Source organism: Ixodes scapularis, unplaced genomic scaffold, assembly GCF_016920785.2.
Source record: "Ixodes scapularis isolate PalLabHiFi unplaced genomic scaffold, ASM1692078v2 PGA_scaffold6__148_contigs__length_123643588, whole genome shotgun sequence".
NCBI lineage: Eukaryota > Metazoa > Arthropoda > Arachnida > Ixodida > Ixodidae > Ixodes > Ixodes scapularis.
Window position 1 is genome coordinate 24,524,975 of NW_024609881.1, and position 21,342 is coordinate 24,546,316.

The 21,342-nt window shown below is 44.5% G+C and overlaps 1 protein-coding gene across 1 annotated transcript; it reads left to right on the forward strand.

The window, feature by feature from the left end:
• Positions 1 to 608: 608 nt before the first annotated feature.
• On the forward strand, positions 609 to 19,436 carry LOC115309118 (gastrula zinc finger protein XlCGF49.1-like). Its single transcript, XM_029967290.4, has 3 exons — positions 609 to 747; positions 7,046 to 7,148; positions 16,387 to 19,436. Exons 2-3 carry the CDS (start codon positions 7,121 to 7,123, stop codon positions 17,190 to 17,192), a joined length of 834 nt encoding a protein of 277 aa, XP_029823150.2. The 5' UTR covers positions 609 to 747; positions 7,046 to 7,120; the 3' UTR covers positions 17,193 to 19,436.
• Positions 19,437 to 21,342: the final 1,906 nt, after the last annotated feature.

Below are 21,342 nucleotides of genomic sequence, written 5' to 3' on the forward strand. Positions count from 1 at the left end.
GCGGTCAGTTTAAAGTGCGTTGAATTCATTTCGCCCACGCTGTGAACCAGTTGGCCACGGAGCAGACTGGCATAGCTTCGGTTTCGATCAGACAGCCGCTGCCTGCTCTCCTGCAGCCAAGCACGTGAACTTCTAAATCTGCATAACTTTGCTTCACGCGTATGCGAACGTGCTTGCTCGACAGGGACACCAGCAGGGACGTAGCAGTCCATCGTTCTACATTCGCCTACCTCTGCCCAAACGCCTACAGTGTTGTGCACTTATAGAAAGTCGCCGCAATGTAAACAGGAGCGTGTTCCGTCACGACACGATGATCATGACAAATCCAAAACTGAAACCAAAACTAAGTGGCCATCTGGTACGCAGAACAAACGTTGCCAGAACTCATTTCGTGCCATCGCTGCTCTGCCCGCTAAAAATGTAATCGCATGCATTCGAAAGCCTCTAGTATATATCAGTTTTATTTTAGCTTTGGTTGGTGGGTTTATTGGAACTCGCAGCGTACCAATGGGGTTCTAGCGTACACAGTTTTTTTTATCTATTTAGCCCATAGAGATTTAGCCATTTAGCCATTCACTCTTACTGACTAGATGACGCGAGCTGCCGCCCGATTCAAAGGCTTCGGCTTCTATCGCGTTCATTGATCCACTGTTCGTTTAGCATCTTTTTGATCAACAACTGCAACGACCGCATCGCATGGAAGAGAAGTTGATTTCACGTTGAACGACTGCCCTACTCAAGAAACAGGTACTGTTCCCAAGACTGAATGATTTGGTGCGAGGCGATAGCTTTGAAATAAACTTCACAAGGCCGTGCTCACGGCCGTGGCTTTATTTAGGACGGCTTCAACGTCGACTTTTCGCGCTTTTGCGCACGGGTAGCCTCTTCTGAAGCCGTGTAAACAGCGCGCTCGCTTGATCGTTTCAGCAATAAACGGACCAATTAAAATTAAAAGGAGACTCGCAGGTAATGGCCAATTGACTGATCCGCGGACAGATTGATCACGTGACGACATGTCCGCGGTTCGTCCGTCTCCCAAGCGCGTCCACACGACGGAGATGACGAGCAGACGCCAGCGAGGACGGACCGAACCTGTCCGCCATCCCACAGTGCCGCGAAACTCCAACATCGCACCGTGGCACCGTTGTCCACGAGAGAAATCGACGTTTGCCACCCCGATAAAGAATCGTACGCCGTTGTTACGTACAGATCGAGACAAAACACCGTGATAGGCTTCGCGCGAAGCGCCGCTATCTTAACTACACCAAGGCATGACCTGCTCGAGAAGGCTTCGGCGAAGAATAGAGGAAGTTCTGGGCTCGGCGGAGGGACGTTTGGAGATACTTTCCCGCACTCCGCGCTCCTACAAAACACACAAATACAGGGTGTCACAAAGAAAAAAAAATTTACTGTAGTTTTTTACTGCAAAAATAAACTAGGCATGAAGCAATGGTGAGGGTGCAGGCTAGCTGGTGTAAATTGAGCATAGTTGTAACCCGAGACTGGGGATACGGACAAGGGACAAAACACAGAACGACAGGGACAGGGCATCGCAGAACGCTCATTCTCCGCCCAAAGGTAGCGCTAGAGATCACAGCGTACTAGAGTGCCTTCATGCACACGACAGACATGTAGGCACCCTACAACGTACCAGATGCCAAGGTTTCAACCCGATCCGATACCTTATTCAAAAGTTAGAAGTGATTTTCTGAAAATTTCAATGGGAAAATGGCTGCCGACGGAGTTTTCGAATACATGGCGCTCTATGGGCACCAGAAACCGAAAACGAGCAAAAATGGGCTCCATTTCCCAGGCGAAAATTTTCAACTGGGACCAGTTGGTCCCAGTTGCAACTGATTTATGGAACAATTCCCAGTTGCAACTGGTCCCAGTTGGAGTCGTCCAACTGGGACCAGTTGGTCCCAGTTGCAACTGGTTTATGGTACAATTCCCAGTTGGAGTTGGTCCCAGCTGGAATTGGTCCCAGTTATAACTGGTCCCAGTTGGAGTTGGTACCAACTCCAGCAACAATGAAACACGGCACAAAATGGAAGGTTGACAAGACTTTATTGTCAAAAACTTGGAGAATGAAACTAAATAGGTTCGGTGACGTACACGCTCCGGGTTTAGCCACTTGCTTGCGACGGTTGAATCACTTTTTCAGAGGTGGTATTCATGAGATGAAGGAAGATCGGCCGCTGGCATCTGTTAGTGAAGACGTCCTCAGCTTCTCTTCCCATCGCGTGAAGAAAGGTGCTCACCCGTGATCCTGCGTTGCGCAGGTGAAGTCCTGATAAGATGCGGTAGCGCTCCCACCTTGCAATCTCTGTCACAACAGTCGAACATTTTCGAGGTAGACCTCCCGCCATTTTCGCCATTGTGCTCTCCGCGGCGTGTTCTCTTCCGTCCGGTCCATGTGCGTCCGGTCTTTCCTGGGTGCCCTCCGATCGCTGAACTGCATCTTTCCACCCTCGAAGTTCACCGCCGCCACCTTGGTGTGTGTACAGTTAGGTCCAAAGAAGCGCAGCTGTAGTTTTGACGTTTTCATAACGACGCCAACTTGGGCGATGGCGACCCTTCTCTACCGCGTCCGTCCGACTCCGGCGTCAGCATAGGCAGCGTCATCTGTCAACAGCGCGTACCACTAATCCGCACCCGCGTGCCACGGCGGCCGGCTAGCTCTGATTAGTCAAAAGATAAATTTATTTATTAAAAGAAAAAAAAATAATGTAGGTATTTAAATAAATGTTTTAATATATTTTAATAATGCACTAAATGTTTATTTAGGTGAACACATTTTGTCCCTAATTATATTTTCCAATTAAAATATTATTTAGTTAATTAAAATTTTTAATTATTTTTATAAATATATAAATGTACCCCAGTAATTAAAAATTCCCTATTTGTATAAATCTAAAAATGTTAGTGTTTTTAGTTTTCTTCATTAGCAAAGGTCAAGACACCCCCAACTTGTCCAAATTGTTGCCCAGTGTGAACTGGGAACGGGAAAGGCATTTGAAGTCCGACAGGGAATCTCTCCAACCAGTTACTTTCCTAACTGGTTCCAGTGCACTCCATTCCCAACTGGGAGTCAAACCAGTTGACTCCCAAGTGGGAATGGTTCAAACCAGTTGACCCCTCAGCTGGCCCCAGTTGGACTCCTATTGGTCCCAGTTGATTCCCAGTTGGGACCAGTTAGTCCCAGTTGATTCCCAGTTGGGACCAGTTAGTCCCAGTTGATTCCCAGTTGGGACCAGTTAGTCCCAGTTGAAACCAGTTGAGGTGCCAACTGGTCCCAGTTAGAAATTTTCGCCTGGGTTTCCCATTGAAATTTTCAGAAAACCAGTTATAACTTTTGAATAAGGTATCGGATCGGGCTGAAACTTTGGCATCTGGTTGTGACCTCTAGCGCTACCTTTGGGCAGAGAATGAGCGTTCGGCGATGCCTAGTTTATTTTTGCAGTAAAAAAAACCTGTACTTTTTTTTTTTTGTGACACTTTGTATTTGCATTACAGCCACAAGAATGGTCTTGCTCGGTGGATCAAGGAGGATAGAAGGGTAGGGGAGGGCATGACGACAGCCGCGCAGCCTCCACAAGCCTTGCTTTCTTGACGCCTCGCCGCTTTCGCATTTTTCTCCTTACCCTCCTCACTTATCAGGCCAACGCGACCACATCACGAGACCGTAGCTAGACTTCGTCTAGCCTTCGATCTGATGAAATCTACCAGACGGAGTGCGCGCAAGCCTGCAATGAATCTTACAATCAACCATCAACATCTCACACGTGACATGTCACGTGCACCAATCGCCAAATAGATCTGCGGTCATGTTGGCCACAACATCGTTTAAGCTTTTTATGACTAGGCTTCACCAATATTGCAATGTGCCCTCTCCTAGTCCTTATAACCTCCTCGCGGTGCATAGAGTTATTACAATAAACGCTAGAAGCTCAGCTGGCGCTAGTGTCTACGGGACTTCCGGTTGCAAATTGAAGCAGACAGCATGCAGTCTACATTTCCAGCCTCCTTGTGTATTTTTTATGGGAAAACACGCGTGAATTTCGTCTCTTCGCCAGAAAATAACATGAATAACTTTTGTCATTTCGGTTGTACCGGATAGTATGTACCTTTATTAACATTTTAAAAGTGTAATTGTTTTAGTTACAGCATTTTTCTTTACCACTGAACGATGTTAAACCTCGCTCTATTTCAGGCCCAAACCTCTGTTGCAAGGAAGGTGTAAAAACGAGCAACGATTCTAAGCAAACTAATGATCGAAAGTAATGTAGAGTGTGTTCAAGGTTTGCTAGCATTTCGGTGGTGCTTATATATTGCTAATATGCCCGTCCTGTCATTGGATGATAATGACTCTGTCGTGCATCTTTACGATCGGTTAAAGAAACATTTGAACTCAAAAAATAAAGCATCTGAGCTACGAAACGTGCATCTTTTTATTATTTCCTATGGCGGGCAGTTTTTATCGGGCACCTGCTCTCTGGCTCCCCCTATTTGCAAAGATTTGGAGCGTGCGGGTGATGATTTGAATCCAGAACAAGCATCTTTGCACATATTCATGAGCAGAAAGAATAAAGCAGTACTTATTTATTGCAAATCGGACTATATTACGTGGCTTTCAATTTATTTCGATTGTCTGCATGCGCAAGGAGTTACTTATCTAGTCTTACTGCGTAGTTCTTGCTGTCTCTCTTGGTTTTCCACATGTCCTTCGTTCGTTTGGCACGTATATCCCCCATGCTGGAAAGCGTCGGCGCCGTGTTCGCGCTAACAGTGTCCGACAGTGCACATAAATGCATGTATGAAGCGGTTTTAACACCGTTTTTCATGCCACGAATTTCAAATAAAAATGCTGTAACTGACCAATTATTTCGTCTTATTTATTTTTCGTAAAATTATTCGTGATATTTGCTTTTATAATCGAGCGCAGAGAGAAAATGCACTCGCTTTTTCCCATAGAAATGCATTACCGAAAGTCAATTTCTGACTGCTTGCTGTCTGCTTCAAAATGCAACAGCACACTAGCGCCACCTGAACCTCTAGCGTTTATTGTAATAACTCTATGGCTCGGTGAAAGGCTAATGCAACTAGACGAGTTTCGTCGGAAGCTCCTTGACACGGACCCAGAGGAGTACCTTAACCTGCGTCGCGTCAGCCGGACAAAGTTTCTGCTGTTTCTTTTCCGCGTGGAACCGAGAATCATGCGACAAAATGAACCAGCGAACGCACAATACACAATGATGCTCCACTTTTGGTTTGACCCCCGAAGAAAACATTGTACCGTTGCCAGTCTAAACGGTTTTCAAGTCAATCTCCTTCTAAAGTCCGCAAGTGAAAAGGCACTCGACTTTATCTGTTCGCTCGGTGTGAACCCACTTGGCCCACCCGTAAATGCCAGAGCCGTACATGGGGTGAGTTTAGCCAATCTGTGATCTTGCTGCCGTAACGCCCCCCTCACGAGTGAGCCAACCAGCCTGCGACGGAGAGCGAGAGGTCTGAGCGCATGCGCATGAACTCTCGGCTGCTCCCAGCTGAGCAGAGAGGGCCGCCATTTTCATTCATTCGCCCGGCGGAATGCATGGGATCGACACCCCAATTTCAGTTCTTTACTTTTATTTGGCAGGCTCTGGCAAGAAAATGATATGGTGTAATTCTCTGGTGGCTTAAAAAACTAACGAGTTAAGTTTCTCCACGTTTGAACGCAAACTTTTATTCAGGCGAAAAAGAAATAAGCCCATAGCAGACGACGCGTAGCTTCAACAGTGCTCGGCACCGACAGCGTTGCATCAAAATGGCGGTCGCCTCCGCTTTGCTCTCTTTCTCTCTCGCTTCTTCGGGGCTCTCCTCCCTTGCCTTCACTTCTCTCCGGCACCTTCGTCACCACACCCATTGGTCAAACTCTCGAAGGGGCGCATCAATTCTGTTAACCGCCCCCTCAAGAGGCTCCTCTTTATTACCGACCAGCGACATCAAAGCCCACTTACTTCATATGAATTGCTAGAAAAAATGAGCCTGACTGCATGATTTTGAATTGCTTCTGATTAATGGCAGGTAATTTTGGAATGGGTCCCATATAGCGGCAGCATACTCTAGCTTTGGGTGGATTTAGTGCTTTATAGACGGCAAGTCTTAAATTTAATGGTGTGAATTTGAGGACATTTTAGTTGTCCGAGTGATCGGTTATGAAACGTTCCATAATGCAATGCGCAGTTATGGCTACGCCAGCGTGCCGACAACGACGCTGCTCAACCCGGAATCGGGCGCCTAAGAACTGCACTCTAAAAAATAGTTTTCCCTGGTGCATGTCCCGCATTTAGCAACACTCTAAACTTTTTGTGGAAAGAGGAACATGGCAGCTTTCCTAAATCAGTGCACCTGAGGGTTCCGCAGTTGAACGAATTTACAAAACAAATTTAGCATTAATATAGGGAGGGACACCTAATGGGGTCCAGCCATAGATTACCTCAGATTTTGTATCGTGCAAGTCCTTACTCCTTTAACTGTTAGTTTTAGTATTTTTACTCTACTGGCAATGCAAAAATGAGCAAATCGTTTTGAGATACCTTCAAACTCTAGAGGCTGAACTGCATGTAAGCGATTTAGCGAGCAACGAGACAAGCGGCAGCGACGGAAATTTCTGACTGTAGCTCGTTGCGTCGCTTGGTTTTTGGATTTCTAGAAAACGTCGCTCATCGCCTTAGTCGCTTGCTCCCATCGTTTTCATGCGGTCTGCCTCGTCACGCGACTGACCAGGCAACAGTGAAGCGGGTTGCCGCCGCTTGTCTCGTCTTTTGCCAAATCGCTTGCACGGATTTCATGCTTAACTCAGGTGGCACAGACTACCACCCATTACTAGGCACAGAGGCATTTTATTTCCTCATCCATTTGTCATTGTTAATTTGAAATGGCCAAATCCTCGGTGTTTCTTTTGTGTGGTATTCTCATAGGTGTCTAACTAGCTTGATGCTCTTGGAGGGTGTGCTCACTTTGTTCTTAATTACTGTCATTGCTCATTGCATTTGGTTCCTAGGATCTCGAGTGGTCCCTTGCTTCCCTCTTGGTCTTACAAGACTCCTTATGAACCTGACCTTGGGCAGCGGTTTGAATGGAACCAAATCAGTCCACAAGTTGTGGTGAGTTTTTTTGTTTGGTGGTACCTTTTTTTATAAACAGGAAAGTGACAGTGTCTACACTAAAGGCAGTCATACTCCAGAGCAGTGCTTCTTTCATACCTGCAAACTCTTCCGAATTTTTCATAAAATGTATGAATTGGGACTAATTTTACGATTTTACAAATCTTGCTTCAAATTTTACGAAAAAAAAAGTTATATAAAAAATTAGTTTTTATATCTTTGTTTTTTTTGTAAAACCGTTGCTGGCGGTATCTTGCACCGCCACAAGAGGGCGATAGGTACCGTTCACGGCAGCGTCGTGATTTTTACTATCAGTCTATCCGGTGGCCACGGATGCAAAACCAAACGCGCTGTGAATATACTTCTAAAAATTATTTTACGTTGTAAATTCGTTTTATGACATCCTTTTCCCGTCCAAGCTGCTTAAAATTTTTTTTTTTCATGTGTCCTAAGTTTTTGGAGCCTGATTTTTAACCCAAACGTGGCTGCCTGTAAATGCATAGACGGGAGAGACCAGACAAGCTAGAAAAGCGGCCACACATGACAAACCTGAAGAGCATCTTAATGTCACATTCAATTGGGGCGCACGCAGCACCGAGAAAATGCTGCCCCCAAGGCCGCGCCACCGCGCGGGTGCAGCGTATGATGCACTACCAAGTGAACACGAAGCATTCCGCCATGCAACGCGCTTGGCGCGGTCACTTCAAGGGCAAAACATAAACGGGTGGACCATTGAACAAAATCCGCCACGAGTGGGGCGGCGGCGCGCGCCACCTAGCGAGAGTCTCCCGAGCCGCCATGTTTACCGAGACGAGGAAGACGAAACGAGGGAAAGAAGGGGCCGAAGGAGGCGGAGAGCGGTAGCTTAAGGCCGCACCGGCCCGCAGTGCGCGAAGCTGCACGGTCTCCTTTCGACGGTGCAGCTGGTGCAGCAATGCGCCGGTGTCGTGCGCCGCACCAAATCCCAAATGAACGTAGTGCAACCGCACCGACACGGCCATCTGAACGCGACGCGTCCGTCGGTGCAGTGCGGTGCGGTGTGGTGCGCCCCAATTGAATGTGACATTACATAAGTAGAGAAGGACAGGTTATGCATTTGACTGGAAAGCCCCGATAAATTGAACCATTGTTCGGTGTGTAGGTCCTGTGCCTTTCGAAGGAAGTGCAACCAACTGCAGACAGTAATGAAACTCTCCTTGAACGCTGTAACCTGAGGCCCCTACTAATCTTGTTTTTTTATTAGTGGACCCTCTTGTGTCCATAATAATGAGACAAACCTGCATGAATTTACCCAGTTCGTTACCAAAACTAGCTGTCCATAGTCTGGACTGCTGCTTTTAATATTCTTGAGGCAGATTGCATAGGGAGATATTGGTCCCCCAAAATTGTGTCTATATAGCGGTGCATCCATATTAGCGAGTCATGACTGCGTGATATCTGGAAATTCTTTTACTAATTACTTGAAAGCTTTCAACCTGACCCGCCATAGTCGAACAGTCATTGCCAATTAGAGAATGTCATATCTAAGAATTTCAAGAAATATTGTTTTTGTTGTACTCTCTGAATAATGAGGTATCCAACCCTCAGAAAGTATTCAGATCCAGATTCTAAATCCAAAGGTAGTCTAGTAAAAACATTTTCATGTGACAAAAAAGAAGAAAATTCTGACAAATCCAGGAAAGCTTTTCAAAGTGGAAAGTTATGTAAACTGTGATTTAGAGATTAAGATAAGAGAATGTATAAATTTAGATTTTTCTATGATTTTCACTTTTCAAGACTAGGGACTTCCCTTAAAGGAGCTGTGCAACGATTTTAACGTTGAGATAATTGGCATCTTCTACTTTTGACATTGTCCACCTTGTCACAAATGACAGAAAACACACCTCCTTTCATTGAAATGTTGTGATTCCGCCGCGTAATAGCGAGGCAAAAATTGGAATATTCCCCGACCTGCAGCCGCGAGCAGCGGCCATGAGAAACACATGGCATTACGTCAGTGGGGTTCTTGTAGAAAGATAGCAAGTTGTGCGAATACCTGCTCGATAAAAGTAACTTCTCTAAATCTTGTCGTTCGAACATAAATATACACCAACTCATGTTTACAAACAAACCGGAGTGCCCCTAGCAGACGCCACCGGCGCCGCGCATGCACGATGGGGGTGTGGGCAAGAAGCTCACCGTCGCCCATAAACAAACCATTGAAATACAATGTTGTCGACGTCGGTGTGAGTCCCCCTGCCCCTTTTCGCATTCGAATTGATGATTCTACGTTTTCCTGGCGATGTCTGACTATCTTGAGCGGCGTCAGCGAAATTACCGAGGCTCGTTACACCACAAAACTTTGCGTGAATAATGTGACATGTGGCGATTCATTCCGCGTGGACGCCACAGCATGTACGCTAAAGCCTGATTCGCATGATGAGATTTCGCTCGCAATTTTCAGTTGCGACGCCGCTCGTGCTGCAAAAGCGTGAGCCGTAGCTGAGATGGTCGACGTCGATACTGAAAATCGCAAGCAGAATAAGACCAAGTGAATTAGGCATAACATGTCGGTGATGGCCACGGGTAACAATGATCAACATCTTCTTGTATCTACTGTTTACATCGAGCCTGCTTACCAACCTTCAAATTTAAGTCTTTTGAGGCCTGCACTTACTTCTTATCGCAAGTACCGGGCCAACATTTGGTCTACGGGCCGGCGTCGTCTAAGAGAGCAGACGACAAGCAGAAACATTTGAAAGAGCAGACGACAGTTCGAACGATCAGGCGGCCGTTTGAACTTGAAGACGCACTGAACATAGTCCGCAGGTGGTCCGCACAACTTGACGGTTTTCTGGCGTTCATGTTGGAACAAAACAAATAAATCTGATGACCACAAGTATCTGTGAACTGAACCCAAAGTGCTTCCCGCCCAAGCAATCGTTGTCCGACAGCATTTGCTTTTCCCTTTTCACAGCACAGATCCAGATTCTCGGACGAACCGAGCACGTAAAAAATGACCTTCAAACCTTTCTAGACACTTTTGGTACGGCCCCAGTCGCAGCGTTTTGACGAGAAGGCAGGTTTTTGTCTAGCTCCTTTCAAAACAATGCAGGAATACACGTCTGACATGGGGACTTCTGCCCACAGCCCCGGACCGCAAGTGCGACCGACGCGCCACCACCGCGCCGTGACATCACAGAGTTGAGTTTGTGTATAAATACGTCAAAAACCTGGTATCATCAACAAAACATTTATTATACGGATTTTTAGTGGCGCTATCTATCCTAGGTCCACAAAACCGTCAGCTCTATCTGCTACCGCAAACAACCGCCAGAGGCCGGAGGTGGAGGGAGACAGGGCCGGATGGGTATGGCCGGACCCTGATGTGACTTTCCTCCTTTCACCATATTGTTCGCGCTGCGCCCGCCAGCACGTGGTCACGCGGTCGCGAGCAGATGAGTTCTCGCTGCTCACTGATGGCTCTAGAGAGAGAACTTTAACGGAACCCTGCGCCTACCCCATCGACGTCACTGCGCACGTGAGCCGGAAGACGATGTACGAGTTGAGAGGTGGCGAAAACCTGGCGGATCTTTTTCATTTTTCTAAATAAAAACTAGGGTATCCAGGCAAAATCTGTTTTCTGTGGTTCTCTTCAGAAGTGTCGGGCATCAACTTCCACAATTATTTAAGCAAAGCCCTGAAATTGTTGCACAGCTCCGTTAAAGGACACGTGCAAAGAAAAAAAAAAAAAAACTTTTTTTTTAAACAGGCTAGATGGAAAAAGAACATTATAAAACAAATTTACAACGAAGAAAGAAAAAATTTAGAGCTATATTGACGACGCAAAACGAATTTGTAGTTGGCGCCCGCGGGAGCCGCCGCTGGTCACGTGGTAAGTCCGTGCGCCGCCGCGCTGCGTTGCCGCCACCGCAAATTTACGCCGCCGCCGCACGCAGAGCGTTGTGCAACACCACTTCAACGTGTTCGTCCATGCCGCCTTCGCCGCCGCCGCACAAGTTCGTCTGCTTCGGGGCGCCGCCGCCGTCATCTGACCGGCCCACAGGTCTATCACGTCTGCTTGCGCTTTTTCAGCAGTTTCCTTTGGGCTCTAAAATTTACTTATTAATCCTAGCTTTTTTTTTTTTTTATACTTCAAACAAAGATGAATAAGTTACTTTTGGAGGTCAAAGGAAGCTTCCGAAAAAGTGCAAGCACCACGTGACAAATAAGGGCCACTTTTCCGCAGCACCCGTGGGTGCCAACTAAAAATTCTTATAGCGCCGTAAATATAGCTCTAACAGTTTTTTTTTCGTCGTTGTAAAATCATTTTATGACATCTTTTTTCCATCTAAGCTGTTTAAAAGATTTTTTTTTTTTTTTGCATGTGTCCTTTAATAGTGTCAGTTCATAGGTGTTTACCACGAGGGAGCTCGGTCCCTTTCCCCCCGTCTCTTGAGCTCTTCGGAAAAACAAGTACCATCGCCTGCGGAACCTCCGGGTGTACCTCATTAATCTCATCTGTGCGCCCTCGTCACTAAGGGGTGGGGTTCAGTCGGTTTGGTGGATTTCTCAGTCCTCTCTCCTTCTCACCGGCCCCGCCAGCAGATTGAAAACTCCTTTCATGACTAGTCTATGAGCCCAATGCATGGCAGTCACACGCAAAGCAACCGCTGCGCTGCCCTCTAGGCCAAACTGGACTCATACTGAAACCCCTTATTTTCATGAATTTTGCGAATTGAAAACTTCTCAAAATTCAGGTCCACGTGAAAATATCGGTCTCTAGAGGACCTGCATTGCGGCCTCCAGAATTATCGAAATTTAGTGATTGCAAATATGTTCCTTTGCATGATCAGCTAAAAATTGGGGCCGCCACAAAAATAAGCGATTTTACAGTAAGCAGTAACGCACAATATAAATTAACACTTTCATTCCTCGTTTTATTTTTCTTGGAAAACAATTGTTGGCATTAATTACATGGTGATTTAAGATCGTCCTAATACACGAAATGTGGTATTTTGCGTGCTCACGTAGTGTTTCCTAGTTTAGTTTTGTTTTTGAAAGATGCATCAGTTCAGTTGAGCAGATGCGCTAATTACAATTGCCACAAATCAAATGCGATGACTATCTTAGAAAGCACATGTTCAATGATGGGGCTTGGTTGAACTGTGCGTCACCATCAAAAGGCCTAACTCGGCTACTAGGGCAGGTGGCTACAGCTCCCATAGGTGCAGTGCCTAAAATCGCTTTCTTTTGTTATCTCAAGCTCCGATATGCACACGTGAACAAACTCTTGAGCAGGCACTTTGAGCTTCCTTGATGTTCGTTGAAGTCTTCATATCCTACATAGTGTATACAACTTCCTTAACATACCCCTGCGGTAGCCGGAGTCAACAATGCTTCATGAACCATATGTATGTACAAACGAATCAAATAAGATAACTATATATATATACTGTAAACAACTTATTTTTCGTCGGCTCAATGTTTCGTGATTTAGGACAAAGCTGAAGTTTTGGAATAGTTTGTGGGTTCTAATTTTTGCGATGCAGTGGGATCTCAATATAGATTCCAATGTGTTTACATTTTACTGGAATTGTTTGCGGGACCTATTTTTGCGAATTGAAGGAGATTCGCGATATTCGCGAAAATTAGGCAAAATTAGGTCCTCGCGAAAATTAAGTCATTTATAGTATATATATATATCACAAGGATGCTTCTTCGTCATTTTTGGGGCTCTGACGAGTAATATTTCAAATATTCAGAAGATAGAACCATATTGGTCAAATGAAAATGAGAAATAAGAAAGTGCAGAAGGGCAAATAGTGTTGACGATTGGGCTAGTTGGTCATTCATATTAGCGGAAAACAAACAGCGCAAGGACAAGGACAGAGTAGAAGGTGGTAGACACACACAGCACTGACTTACAACTGAGCTTTATTGGCACTGACAACCTGTATAAATACACAATTTGCCCGGCCCAAAAGCCAAGGAAAGAAACACAAGAGGAGGACTACACGAGTTCCTAGAGTCATCTGCAGGCGCCGTTGCTCTCCGATTTGAGTAGAAAAATACACTCCTTTTCCGTCAAGGCAAGTGACGGGGCACTAACACACTCAGAGCCTGATTGTCCAATGGCGCGGGCTTCTATAATCTCACGTGTCAGTTTATCTTTTTGTTTTCTGATGACCGTGCATCGTTAAAAAAACGGAGTACATCCGCAATCGCGGCAATGCACCCCAAGGTGCCCCGACACAACCTGAGACACATTATAACGATGCTCTCTTAAACGCTCATTAAGACAACGTCCTGTCTGCCCTATGTATCTCCGGCCACAGGACAGGGGAATAGAGTAGACAACACCCGCAACGCATGTAACAAACTGGCTTTGGTGTTTCTTGGCGCACACCTGTCTCTCTATTACATGAGAGTTCACTTTTTTGCACATCATAGATAGCTTGTCTGGAGGCGAAAAGACCACGTGAACACCAGCTCGGCGTCCCACTTTTTTCAGATTATGGGATATTTTGTGTAAGTACGGTAGTACTGTGATGTTTCTGTTTTTCCTGTTAACTTGTTCAGCATTCTCAACCCGTCTTCTCTTTAGTAGAGTTTCTGCGACTGCCGTTAAGAGGCGCAGCGGGTAGCCTGCGGCCGTGAGCCTCGCTACTTGATTCTTAAAGCTATCCTTGACTAAGTGAAAGCATGATTTATTAAGGGCGTTCTTAAAGCAAATGTTGATGATTCCCCTTTTCACCAGTTTAGAGTGGGCAGACGAAAACGACAGGAGGGGTTTATTACTCCTTGGTTCATAAAGCCAGCAGGTGTATGTGGGGAGACACTGCAGCCTAAGGTCTAAAAATCTTATGGAACCGTTTACTGGTAATTCATGCGTGATAACCAGTGGTTCCAAGCATTTACTAAAAGTGGCCAAAACCTCAGAAATTTCGCCAGCAAAGTGGTCTGAGTCACAGTCAACAAGCACTAAGTAGTCATCTACAAACCTAAAAACCTTTTTTACCCTAGAGCCTTCAAGTCTATTAGATAAAATTCTGTCATAAAATGCAAGATAAATGTTGCTCAACATAAAATGCAAGATAAATGTTGCTCAAGCACGTAAACTTTGCAAACGGCTGAGTTTAGATAAACTAGCCCTAGCGGTCGATAAGGGCAGAGGCCTGAATCTGGATCTGTTTTTTTCAGCTAAAACGCACAAAGCCAACTGTCCGCTACGCGTTATAGTATCGGAATTTGGAACGTGGCAGAAGTTGGTGGCCATGTTTTTACAAACGAAATTGAACATTTTAGTTATTGACGACCCCTTTCAGGTAAAAAACTCGGAGCAGATAATAGACTTCCTTAAACAATGCCCTGACCAATGCCTCTCAGCATGTTCCGTAGACATTAAGGACTTATACTACTCGATTCCACACACGGAGCTTTTAATGTGCGTCGAAGAGTGTATTGACAACCACGGGTGTGTAGCGTTTCAAAATGAATGTGGTCTGGGGGTAAGAGACTTCTTAGAGCTTTTAACCTTTTATCTAAAGTCGACGTTTACAACTTGGAATGGAGAGACTTTCATTCAGAAAAACGGCATATGCATCGGTTCCTGTTTAGCTCCCGTGTTGAGCAACATTTATCTTGCATTTTATGACAGAATTTTATCTAATAGACTTGAAGGCTCTAGGGTAAAAAAGGTTTTTAGGTTCGTAGATGACTACTTAGTGCTTGTTGACTGTGACTCAGACCACTTTGCTGGCGAAATTTCTGAGGTTTTGGCCACTTTTAGTAAATGCTTGGAACCACTGGTTATCACGCATGAATTACCAGTAAACGGTTCCATAAGATTTTTAGACCTTAGGCTGCAGTGTCTCCCCACATACACCTGGTGGCTTTATGAACCAAGGAGTAATAAACCCCTCCTGTCGTTTTCGTCTGCCCACTCTAAACTGGTAAAAAGGGGAATCGTCAACATTTGCTTTAAGAACGCCCTTAATAAATCATGCTTTCACTTAGTCAAGGATAGCTTTAAGAATCAAGTAGCGAGGCTCACGGCCGCAGGCTACCCGTTGCGCCTCTTAACGGCAGTCGCAGAAACTCTACTAAAGAGAAGACGGATTGAGAATGCTGAACAAGTTAACAGGAAAAACAGAAACATCACAGTACTACCGTACCTACACAAAATATCCCATAATCTGAAAAAAGTGGGACGTCGAGCTGGTGTTCACGTGGTCTTTTCGACTCCAGACAAGCTATCTATGATGTGCAAAAAAGTGAACTCTCATGTAATAGAGAGACAGGTGTGCGCCAAGAAACACCAAAGCCAGTTTGTTACATGCGTTGCGGGTGTTGTCTACTCTATTCCCCTGTCCTGTGGCCGGAGATGCATAGGGCAGACAGGACGTTGTCTTAATGAGCGTTTAAGAAAGCATCGTTATAATGTGTCTCAGGTTGTGTCGGGGCACCTTGGGGTGCATTGCCGCGATTGCGGATGTACTCCGTTTTTTGAACGATGCACGGTCATCAGAAAACAAAAAGATAAACTGACACGTGAGATTATAGAATCCCGCGCCATTGGACAATCAGGCTCTGAGTGTGTTAGTGCCCCGTCACTTGCCTTGACGGAAAAGGAGTGTATTTTTCTACTCAGATCGGAGAGCAACGGCGCCTGCAGATGACTCTAGGAATTCGTGTAGTCCTCCTCTTGTGTTTCTTTCCTTGGCTTTTGGGCCGGGCAAATTGTGTATTTATACAGGTTGTCAGTGCCAATAAAGCTCAGTTGTAAGTCAGCGCTGTGTGTGTCTACCACCTTCTACTCTGTCCTTGTCCTTGCGCTGTTTGTTTTCCGCTAATAAGAGCAAATACATTTTTTACAAATGTTTTTAAACATTTTTTCAAAATTTTATTTTCCATTTTGCACTTTCTTATTTTCTATTTTCATTTGACCAGTATGGTTCTATCATCTGCATATTTGAAATGTCAATATATATATGTGTGTGTGTGTGTGTGTGTGTGTATGTGTGTAGAAGAAATATTAAGGCAAGTTTATCAGGTCCTGGCCCCCCGGGAAATTGAAAATTTTCTGCCTATGTGTCAGTTGCATTTGAGTGCTTCCGGGAATCGTATTCCAAAGTGCAGCAACATATTAAACCAATCAGTTGCGGCAAAACTGCCTTAATGACTACTCTTTTCCAAACTAAGTGGCTACCATGGTTGGGTCTCCGTGTATGTCAATACATATGGTCTATTCTTCTAGGTGATAGAGCCACATTGTTGGGAGAGACCAGCTTCACTCTGAGAACCACTGAGGACATCTGGTTTGGATGCTGCTCCTGCACCTATGTCACCAGAGATCAGCATGCAATTTTAAGCCACCTGGTTGCCCATGGAGATGAACAATTCAAGCGCCAGCTTGCTCCCATATCTGGCTCTAGGTCCCAGGTGCTCAGCAACACTCAAAAGTGGAAAAGTGATAAGTTATTTGAGTGCAAACTGTGCCCCAAAGCCTTTGCTCACAGTAATAGTCTGATCCACCATAGACAAATACATGCAGGTGAAAAGCCATACAAATGCATGCTGTGCCCCCAAGCCTTTTTTTATAATTACACCCTGACTCGCCATATTAGGACACACAGTGGTGAAAAGCCATTTAAGTGCATGCTGTGCCCCCAATCCTTTTTTCGGAAATATAATCTTAGAATCCATAATCAAATGCACACTGGTGAAAAGCCATTTAAGTGCAAGCAATGCCCCCAAGTCTTTGCTCAAAAATCCTATCTGAGAAAGCATAATCGAACGCACACTGGTGAAAAGCCATTTAAGTGCAAGCAATGTGCCAAAGCCTTTGCCCATGATTCCAGTCTGAGAAAGCATAATCGAACACACACTGGTGAAAAGCCATTTAAGTGCAAGCACTGTCCCAAAGCCTTTGTCCAAGGTCACCACCTGCGAAGCCATAGTCGAACGCACACAGGTGAAAAGCCATTTAAGTGCAAGCAGTGCCCCCTAGCGTTTTCTCAAAATAAGGGTCTGATCCGCCATTATCGAACACACAGTGTTTAAAAACCATACAAGTGCAGTCAATGTTCCAAATGCTCAGAATAGGAGTTTATCCGCCAGAACTGGATGCAAACATGCTGAATGCTTTGGGGTTAACCCACAAGTGGAGCCTGCCCTAGCTGTGTCTAATAATTTTACTTGTGCAGAATTTTATGCCATTTAAATCAAGCTATTCATATACCTGAGGGCAAGATAGATCTCAAAGCCCTTGCTCGGATTAACCATTAAACTCAACTTCATGCTGACACATGAAGTTGACAAACCCTGTGGGCGGTTGCATGATTGGGAGCAAGGAGGCCTTGCAAAGGCCAGAAATATCCGAGAAGCTTTGATCGTAATCCCAGTTTCGTTGGCCGCATACACTGCACACAGAGCCGTACTATGTGGCCTTGCTTTTGAGCCTCTCGTCCAAACACCACTGTTTGTCATCACACAAATGTATTGGGGAGTAGGACTTGGCAGCAGGGGCGGCGCCAGAATTTTTTTCCTGGGGGGGCACATCATGATTACTGAATTTGGAGGGGGGTCTTGTTTTCTTTGTTTATGCTTACCTTCATAGTAGGTTGTGGCAATAGGCGGAACGCTTTTTGCTGATGAAACCTTGCCTAAGGTGTACGCAATTGAGGATGGCTTAACGCTTAATATGAACATCCAATCATAATTTAGGTACACATTTTTATTGGATATCAATTAATCCACATTCCTTCTCTTGTGTACTTACAATGTTCTTTTTTTGTTTGTTTGGTGATTAATCTCATAAAGTATGATAGGACCCTCATCATTTTTATGAAGTTTTGTTTGTTGCATTAACTCAAATTCATTTGTAAAACATTGAAAGCTTTAAACGAATGTGTCGTTTAAAGGGACCATGGAGGCAGTTTTGAAGTTTTATTCGACGATTGAAATGGATGTCAGGCACGTCTCAGATACTGTTGACCAAGTTCTATCCCGAACAGAAGTTTGGGTGCCGCACCAATCGAGCAAACAGGCGCGGTAATAATAGCGCCGGGAATGATGCCCGAGACCCCACCGAGGCGGCGGCAGAAAGGTGGACTAAAGTGCGCCGAAGCGTGACGACAACGGGCACCTCGCCTGGCGATTGGTTCAAACGATAGACGCGCTCTTGGTTTCGATTTTGGTGGTGAGATGTGATGAAAAAAGTGTATTTGAACGTTGGATAATATTTTGAAGTTGTAGTTGTGAATTAATAAGTTTCATACCGTGTATTAAAGCATAATCTGAAGCGATCCCTCCATTTGTCACTGGTTGAACGCATCCCGCACTGCTACCTCGGGCGCGTAACAAGCATCAAGCAACCATGGACAAAAAAAAGAAAACGAGGTACGAGCACCGGGGGCGGCGGACTTTTGGCTTTGGTTTCGTGCGTTGTCTCGTGTTCGCTTTGCGAACTGGTGTCTCACCAATCATGCCGCATTATGTGGAGTAGTAGGTTGTGTGAAAGGTCGGCTAAAGACGTGCGGTCGATCGGGCGACGTTAGTTTGCATAGACTGCCGACCGATCGGTCGTCAATCCAGAGTTCTGCGTCCTTAGCAGCATCTCCCGTTCAGTCGGCGTGAGGTCGCTGAACGGTAGCTCAAACTCGTTTGTGAGCGTGGCGTTGTCGTCCATTTCTTCCAGGTTTTCTTCACAGACCGCCGTACACTAGAGCGAACCACGGGAACCACACTGAGTGTGCACTAAATCCTACCGATGCCGACAGTGCTCCCTGACGTCACTTCTCTTTCCAGAGGCGAAAAAGGGAAGAAATCTGAATGTTTGTTTCGGTTTCGCAAATTTATTTGCAGGTACAGAAATAAGTCGCAATGTTCTAGAAAAAGTTGTGTGGCATGCCAGGACCCCAATGCTTGCGGAAAGACCTTCTTTTTAAAAAAAAAATTAAATTGCCTTCATGGTCCCTTTAAGAAAAATGAATATATAATGCTATCTCGGACACTCGCAGGTTCATCAGCAAAAACATTAGGAGGATCGCACTGCGTTTTACAAACTTGTGTACTCCAAGCGCCGACAATATAGCCATCTGCAAACTAAAAACAACTTTTTCATAGAAATCACAGTAAGGGCATTGGCAATAAACTTTTGACAGCTAGAAAGAAGCTAGTTTTTTGTGGAATTTTTAACTTTTATTTGGGAATAATCATGACCTTTGTTATTCACTATGAAACTCATTGATACTTGAATATATTATTTTTGAGAATATGTGGTCGTAGAAAAGAACGCGATTAAAAGAAAGCCGAAGAATTGACGACTTAAGCTTTGCCGCTTTGTGGAGAAATTCTTTATGCTGAAAACGTCACTCCTCAGAACTTTTGGCTGGACAAGTTCTTTATGCTGAAAATGTCACTCATCAAAAGTTTTGGCTCTCTATGTCATTTTCAATAAAGATAATTTTTGGTTGAAGAGATGGCTTTCAAGAAAAAGTTTGAAGCCATTACCATTTATTTAAAACCAACATACTGAATAAGTGAACACTGAACATTCCGGTAGATTCAGGATTATGTAGCACACGCACATACAAAATGCGAAGCAGACAGTCATGTAGGTACAAGGATTCAAGTTAATCATGACCAGAATTAACAATATGCAAACCATAAAACATAAAAAACACACACGCGATATGAACCAAGTGTCTCAAAGGCAAGATCCCCCGCATCTCCGTCCGCACCACTGTTCTAGATAGCAGAGATGATTGGTGAATTTGCTAGTACATGCATATCACTAGACGTATACATTGATTATCGTGCGCAGCGTCTAACATGTCGACGACACGCTGAAGGCCTATCATTGTAGCAAGAGATCGCTCAACAGCAAGCACGGCTAAATTACTTGGACGGCTATTTGTCATCGTGTTTCGAAGGTATGTTTTCAGTCTTCGCAGACAGGAAAAATTGTGTTCGCAGGTAGTTGACGATGCTGGTATTATGACAGTGATAACAGATGGCTAGTAGATCTCGGTGGAAGTCGATCTTGAACTCTTCGAGAACTGTGACAAATCGCTGCAGAGTCTTCACCTGGCATTTCCTTTAGGCTTCAATGCTCAAGCATTCCCTTTCGTGAATGCTTGGAATAGCATTTCCGAAAGTAATTTTGGAATATATTAGCTACATTCGGAATATATTAGCTACATTTTCAGTAAAACCAACCTTTGTTCTCTCCTTGATTATACTGTCCCATTTGTTCCTATATGTGGGCAAGTTGATATTGTGTATTTTGACTCATCAAAGGCATCTGATGAGGTAAATCACGACTTACTCTTCTATAAGCTCTCTTTATACGGCGTTTCGTCGTCTCTTTTAAACTTGGTTCATAGTTATCTGTTTGATAGGAAGGGTAGACTACAAATCTTGAATGGCTTATCAGATGTGTTTACTCCAACTTCGGGAGTCCCTCAGGGATCAAACCTGGGGCCGCTACTTTTTTTTATATTCATCAGTGATTTAGAATTGTGCATCCAAAATGCGAAACTGCTTTTATTTGCGGACGATATTAAGCTTTATCCGAGAGCCCAGTAGGAAGATGATTGTGCTCTTTTGCAAGAAGATGTATCACATATCTCAAACTGGTGCTCACGTAAGTTTTTGCTGGTTAGTCCAGATAAAACAAAAGTGCTTTGTGTAGGAAATGTGAAAGAATTTCACATCAGTATTTTATCGGCAATTCTGCTATTGAATGTGTGGAACAAGTTTGTGACCCTTGGTGTTTATTTCGATAGTTATCTTACCTTTTCATATCATGTTACATAAATTGCTGCTTCTGGCTTTAGAGCAATGGGGATGAATTTTTCAAATATAATGTGCGTAGTTCGATTGTTTTGATCCCTAGTACAAGTTAAACTCGAGTTTTGTAGTTCCGTCTGGAATTTGTTAACAATAACCGACGCTGCACGGATAGAAAAAGATCAGAAGCGATTTATGTGCTTTGTTTACAATAGATATTTTGATAGGAAATGTTATTCTGATTATGAATACATTCTTACAGAACTTTCACTACAGTACCTGTTGAAAAGAAGAATTGCTCGTGACACTATATATTTTTACACAAAGTGGTTCATGGCCAAATAGATAACAATCTTGTGTCGTCTTTAAACTTTCAAGTACCGGCCTGTGTCGTTAGAAGCTCAAGTGTGTTTTATGC